Source organism: Sinocyclocheilus grahami, unplaced genomic scaffold (assembly GCF_001515645.1).
Source record: "Sinocyclocheilus grahami isolate Dianchi unplaced genomic scaffold, SAMN03320097.WGS_v1.1 scaffold960.1, whole genome shotgun sequence".
In the NCBI taxonomy this organism is placed as follows: Eukaryota; Metazoa; Chordata; class Actinopteri; order Cypriniformes; family Cyprinidae; genus Sinocyclocheilus; species Sinocyclocheilus grahami.
This window is the reverse complement of record NW_015506139.1, coordinates 376445-383846: the sequence shown is the minus strand read 5'-3', so window position 1 is coordinate 383846 and position 7402 is coordinate 376445. Positions and strand designations below refer to the sequence as shown.

Below are 7402 nucleotides of genomic sequence, written 5' to 3'. Positions count from 1 at the left end.
AGGTTGCTGTCTTCGTTTATATGGGGGGGGGGCAAAAAGCCAAGAATACGCAGGGAGTTTCTTGAAAAACCTAAAAAGGACGGAGGACTGGCTCTCCCAAATTTGCTAAATTATTATTGGGCAGCAAATTTACAAAAAGTTATTTATTGGTTTCACTCCCCACATATAGAATGGTGTGAAGCGGAGGCTAAATCTTGCAAATCAACATCACTGTCGGTGCTGATTACAATGAAGTCACAATTCTCACCATCGCAGTTTTCCTCAAGTCCAGTTGTAATTTCGACTATCAAAATATATAATCAGTTTAGACAAGCATTTCAACTCACAGACTTTTCCTTGGAAACCCCCATATGTAATAATCATCTTTTCCCAGCTGCCAAGCTAGATGCTACTTTCAAGCAATGGCAGGACTTGGGCATAGTTAAATGCAGTGACTTTTTCATTGATAATATTTTTGCTAATTACAATGACCTGATTCAAAAATGTAATCTTCAAAAGTCAGATTTTTTTCGTTATCTCCAGGCTCGACACTTTATTCAGGCCCATTGCTCTGTGTTTCCTCAAATGCCCTCTGAATCAGGATTGGACTTGGTTCTTAAGACCCCTACACACCTCAAGGGCCTCATTTCCAAAATATATAACTTAATTATGACATTCCAAAATAGATCACTTGAGAAGATCAAAACAGAATGGATAGGAGCGTTGGGAATTGACATATCCAAAGACACTTGGGACAAAGCTGTTGACAGAATAAATAGGACTTCATCTTGTGCACGACTTAATCTGATTCAGATGAAAGTTCTCTACCATATTCACTATAGTAAAACCAAACTGGCTAAACTATACCCAAATATAGATGAAACATGTGATCGTTGCAGTGCATTTAAGGCAGATCTAACCCATATGTTCTGGTCATGTACTAAATGGAGACAATTTTGGTCTTCAATATTTGAAATTTTAAACTCAGTTTCAACCAGAACGTTTTACAAAACATGGGATCCTTTAATAATCTATATTGAGAAGAATGTACTCCTCCAACTTTTGAAACATACGTATATAACCAGTTTACCTGATTCAATGTGATGGCTGAGCCTGTTTCTGAGATAACAACATGCCAATCCGTGGTTGGATTTCCGACACGGCTAATCGTAAATCATCTTACACTGTCAATAATCATGACCAGGGTTGCCAGGTTTTCACAACAAAACCCGCCTAATTGCTACTCAAAACTACAAAACGCGGCAAGTGTTAAAGTAGCCCAATTCTGCGGGAAAACCGCGGACTTGGCAACACTGAGCGTGACTGATACTCGAGCCAACTCTGCTCTAACTGTCGACTAGCAGTGGGAGTCAGATTGCCCCCTAGTGGATGGCTAAAGATTTGTTAACTCATTCATAAATTCTCAAGAGAACGTCTCTGAATTAACTGATGCTCGCGCCCCCGTGCCCCACAGGTTGAAAACCCCTGTTCTAAATGACAGTTTTCCTAAAATTATATCCTATTCTCCTGTTCCTAAAATAAGATATATCATCTTGCTTACAGTATCGCAATATATTTCAACATATCGTATTGGAACCCCTGTATCATGATACGTATCGTATCGCCAGATTCTTGCCGATACACAGCCCTACTTTTCCCCCAATCACTCTGATCCCACAGGTAATCAGGCGAATCAGGGAACAGAGACACAAGGTTCTGTTGGTGGAGAAACCAACACTGGTTCGCAGAGCTGTATCGGCTGATCTCGGCAGCGCCGTGGCCCATTCCCCTGAGACGGGACCTCCTCTCACAGGCAAACCAAACGATATGGCACCCCCAGCACGAGCTGTGGGCTCTGCACCTTTGGCCTCTCGATGGGAGCCTGCGGACCTCCCCAAGAATGTGCTAAACACAATCTCTCAGGCTAGAGCACCGTCTACAAGACGCCTCTATGCCCTTAAAGGGTCTGTCTTCTCCACCTGGTGTGCAGCCCCAATCTCAAGTCATCGCAGACCCAATTTCCTGTGACATATCTCTGATATTGTCCTTCTTGCAAGAGCTGTTGGATAAGGGTCGTTCCCCTTCCATGCTCAAGGTCTATGTAGCAGCCATAGCAGCCTCTCACGCTCCTATAGCTGGCCAATCGGTGGGCAGGAACAACTTAGCTGCTCGTTTTCTGAAAGGGTCTAGGAGGCTCAACCCACCTTGTCCCATCACCGTCCCTACATGGGATCTGTCTACGGTGTTGAGGGCTCTGAAGAGCCCTCCCTTTGAGCCGCTACATTCCATTGACCTTCATCTCCTGACGCTCAAGACCGCTCTGCTACTAACATTAGCATCGGTCAAGCGTATGGGAGATCTGCAGGCGCTCTCTGTGAGCCCCACCTGCCTCGAGTTCGGGCCCAACGACTCCAAGGTCGTCCTGAAGCCGAGGCATGGTTACATAACTAAAGTGTTCTCTACTCCGTTAAGAGCTCAGATAATAACTCTATACAACGACAGAGATACGGGAATGAGTACTGCGTTGCTAGCCGTGCTATGTAGCTGCACTACTCAGTCGTCACTTCAGTCGAAGTAACCTGAGGATCCTATGGCAAAATGCCCGCTTATGTAGCCAGATGGCCCCGCCCATTATGGCAGGCTCCGCAGCAGAGTCATTGGTTCGTTTTTTATTCACTGCATGAACCAATGGCTGTGCAGTTACACTGCGTTATTGAAAGGCTTCAGTCATCGGAGAAAAAGGAGTTTTCCCCGTAGCATCTTAGCAGACGCAGTACTCGTTCCTGTATCTCAGGGAACCGAGGTCAAGTCAGTAACAGAGTACGTTCACTTTGGCTCATTATGTTAGACCTTACTAATAGATACCTGTATATCATTTGCTCTTTACAGGTGCAGAAATGAAAGTTTCCAGAAAAAGATATCACCGGATTAAGAAGTGGAAAGACATGTTACATGTAGCAACTAAATGATATATGATAATGTACATAATGTAAAAACTGCACATAATGTAATAAATATTACATTATTGTAATAAAATGTTCATAATGTAATAATTTTTCAATGTAATAAAATGTTTTCACATAATCACAGTTCATAAGTTAATACCAGCACATAATTAAAAAATTGTTATATGTTTATCTGCCATTGCCTGAGGCAGACAACCCAATCTATGACATTAGACTTTGGAAACTTTTATTTGTTTTTTTCCAAATTTATTAATAAAAAATACCTTCAATTCAAGGACAGATAATTTAGTAGGGGCGCAACTGAATTGTTCCAAGCAATAATTTTGATCAATTATAATATATTTATATGTAACCACTGTCGTTGTCATCATACCAATCTAAGTGTTTAAAACATGCAAAGTAGGACTGCAAACTGTTCCTGTATTTAAGTAACATTCCATATTAAATCCATACAGAAAGCAGTTTATCGTGTCACGCCCAGTTTAGGAAAGAAAAATAAATAAATAAAAACCAAGAGCACCCTTATTTGAAACTGTAATAACATATTTGGCAAACTCTTCTGTGCATATTTGCATTTGCGCTCTGGAGAGCATCAGATGTTTCTATTTACAACTTTGCAGCATTGAGCAGGGTAGCCAATCAGAGACACATCCGTTGAACCAATGAACTGAGATAAGTGACAGGCTCAGTGCATTTGAAATTATAAAGGGAGCACTCTTTGCACACTAAGTGAAGTGACATGTGACACATTAGTGCTCTGCATTTAACCCATCCAAAGTGCACACACACAGCAGTGAACACACACACACACCGTGAACACACACCCGGAGCAGTGGGCAGCCATTTATGCTGCGGCGCCCGGGGAGCAGTTGGGGGTTCGGTGCCTTGCTCAAGGGCACCTCAGTCGTGGTATTGAAGGTGGGAGAGAGCGCTGTACATTCACTCCCCCCACCTACAATCCCTGCCGGTACGAAACTCGAACCCACAACCTTTGGATTATGAGTCCGACTCTCTAACCATTAGGCCACGACTTCAGGGCGATTACATTTTTCTGATTTGATCAATTAATTTAATGTTTTGCCACGATTTAATTTTTTAGAAATCGAGGAATTTTGAATAGAAATATTACCAAATGTCAGAATTAGACAGTCTGACAATATGCCAATGATAAGAGTAAAGAGAAAAGAACGATCCAACCACGTGTCGGTGCATGTGATTAACTGCTCATATGTGATGCGTTCTTATCGCTAGCCACCATTCACTTTTGTGTTGACAAAGATGCAACACGGGACAGTGGAATAAGTAAAACATGCAAGAAGATGGGAGTGAACTTCTTTTAACTTGAGCGGCGTGTTTTTAGAATGCTGTTTAATGCATGAGAAGCGAGCACAACAGTCAAAGCTGTTTCCATGTTTACATGGAAAAAAAAACAATGGAAAAGCAGCACAATTAAAATAAAACCTGTAACTACTACTGTATGTCTGATATTTAATGTTTGCATCACAGTGACAGGCTGAAAGCTGCTGTTCATTGTTTTCACAGTACAGTTATCGTTTAAAGTCTACTGGTGTTATACCTTCAGAAGTCAGAAAGAGCTTTTTTACCAAATATGTTTACACACACAAGGAACTTGACCTGGTGACAGGACCTTTCAGTGCAGAAGAAAGTATGGACATAGTGCAAACTAGTGCAGCAGACATAGGAATGACACAGTAGAGTATAACATATTCTTATAAATAAAAAAAGAAAAACAGAAAATTAAATAATGATGCCTTGACCCCAGCCTCAGTCCATTCCTTGTGAAGTTCACTCAAATTCTTGAATCGATTTTGCTTGACAATCCTCATAAGGCTGCGGTTCTCTCGGTAGGTTGTGCATCTTTTTCTTCCACTCAACTTTCTGTTAACATGCTTGGATACAGCACTCTGTGAACAGCCAGCTTCTTTGGCTATGAATGTTTGTGGCTTACCCTCCTTGTGAAGGAGTCAATGATTGTCTTCTGGACAACTGTCAGATCAGTCTTCCCCATGAGTGTGAACCAAAGACTTAAACTACTTCAGTCTGTGTGCATTGAATTTATTTAATACACAAGTTTCACATATACATACTTAGTTTACATTTCTAATTTGCACATAATATACCTGTACATACAAAACTGTCTATTGTAATATACCTGCACATACAATTGTCAATCTGTATATTGTTATTCCCTATTTACTTGTTGTATTTTTATTCTTTTATTATCTGTGTTTTTGTCCTGTCACTGTCATTCTGTTGCACTGTGGAGCTTCTGTCACAAAAACAAATTCCTCTTATGTGTAAACATACCTGGCAATAAAGCTCATTCTGATTCTGATCATGTTGCAGTTAGATTTTTAAGTTGACTAGTTAAAAATCGAGAATCAGTCAAACATTCTGAAATTTTTCTGCCAAATCGGCCCAGCCCTATTGCACACATACTAGACTATCTGTAATGCATTCAGAATTTTAATAAAAGTTTTTTTTTCATGATGGTAAGAGGAACAATGTCCCCTCACTAAAGTTCAGCTATAGTTGAGTTATTCTATATAAATGAATCTCAGACGTGAGCATATTTGCTTTGCTTAGTTCATTCATGTACAAATTAATTCCAAAAAGAAATGGCTGCAATATAACAAAGAGTGAAAAATTTAAGGGGGTCTGAAAACTTTCCGTACCCACTGTATATTTCTTTTTAGAATTAATTTGTACACAAAAAGGTTAAGCAAAGTAAATTTGTTCATGTCTGAGATTCATTTTGGCATACTTGACGATAATCATGTATTGACGATAGCTAGAGATATTGTCAAAAGCATCAAATGTTGGCAGCAATATACAGTATATATGTACAGACAACAGTTTACAAATCCCAATATATGGTTTATAGATCAGGCCTGTCTGAACAGCGCAAATGTGTTTTGTGTTACATGAATAAATCAAATGATGAAGAACAATGGATTGGAACAGTTTTCATTTGATATTACATAACACTGTAAGCCTTCTTTATGCTAGGCCTATTTTTTAAAATAGCTTCAAAGTGGTGGGGATATGTTCCACCTGCAAATTACACCTACGCATATACATACATACACAGGCTTGTCATAGTAAGCAAATATATTATGCAATCAATACTCCTTCACTTCTGGCAGATTACAACATTCTTTACATTTCACAATTTAAGAAAGAGTCCATACAATAAGTGTAATCCGTCCAAGTATACATTTATTAAAAACTGCAGTGTATAAATCACAACACTTTTTACACAATCTGTACACAGACATGTCAAATAGCAATTAGTGTTGAATGTGTTATTTAAAAATTGGCCATTGCATCATAATCGAATGTAGTGCTGGATCAGTACTGTAATTAACAAGACTTCTCACTTTTTCAAAAGGTACTTGTTTTTATTTTTCAATTGTTTTTATTTTTTCAACGAGGTGCTCTTACAGCAATTTTTTGTTATTCATTAAATGATAATGATAGATATATTACCTAAAAACCATACAAAAGAGGAGAAAAAAAAATGTACATCCAAATAACATTAAACACAAAAGTCCTTGTCGTCTTCCTCATTTCAATAAACCATTCATGCCCCAAAAAGCCCTTTCAGACGGATACTGTACTACACAGAGGAGTTACAATGGCAATGAAGTGAGGGTATTGTGAAACTGTGATTCTCTCAGCAATTGTCATGGTCAGAAGAGAATAGGGTAATCAGACCTGCAGTATCAGTGTTCTCCAGTATATCTCTCGTAGGCTTTGGCTTCTTAAACAGAGATGGAAGGTTTCGAATATGTACTTCCTTCTTAAACTGCTGTCCAAGGGGTTTCTATCAGTACACACACAAACACAAACACACACAAACATTTCAATCAAATGAAATTGCATACAGTTAAACAGACATTACTTCATTATAGCAGATCAGGAAATAATTGAGCACATTACACAAAGAATTTGACTAGTTTAGCAATGTAAAAAAAAAAATTTTTTTTTTAATAACCACATTCTTCTAGGTCAGTGGTTCTCAAACATTTTAGTCGTGTACCACCCAGGCATTTAACATCCTTCTCTGTACCCCCCCCACACTAGTCACAGAGTATTTTGAAAAAGTGCACATGTAACATATACCCTTGTAAAATAACTACTTGTGTATGAAACACAATTTGTATGCAACCTATTGTATATTTTTAAATAAATTACTGTTTAATGAGATGGGTGTGCTTGATATGATAACTGCGATGTTTGGCTGTATTGGAGAGAGTCTGAGTCTTAAATTGTTTTCTGTGGACAGTCTGTCGATATTGTTGTTTATGCCAGTATAAGTGCTGAGAACACAAAAGGTACGTTGTCGCAAAGGGCATCAAAGTCTTTACAGTGCAATTTGCAGTAAGGGTAAAAATCTTTGTGAGGCAGGTGCCACAAAACCTGCCACCCGGAGG

General features: G+C 39.1%; 1 protein-coding gene across 1 annotated transcript in view; it reads right to left on the bottom strand.

Moving 5' to 3' along the window:
• Nucleotides 1-6376: 6376 nt before the first annotated feature.
• Nucleotides 6377-7402, bottom strand: part of xpo5 (exportin 5) — a 99606-nt gene continuing 98580 nt past the window's right edge. Inside the window, exon 33 of the mRNA XM_016249922.1 lies at nucleotides 6377-6792. Within this exon, the coding sequence (XP_016105408.1) occupies nucleotides 6643-6792 (150 nt within the window). The 3' untranslated portion in view covers nucleotides 6377-6642. The remainder of the gene's footprint in view (nucleotides 6793-7402) is intronic.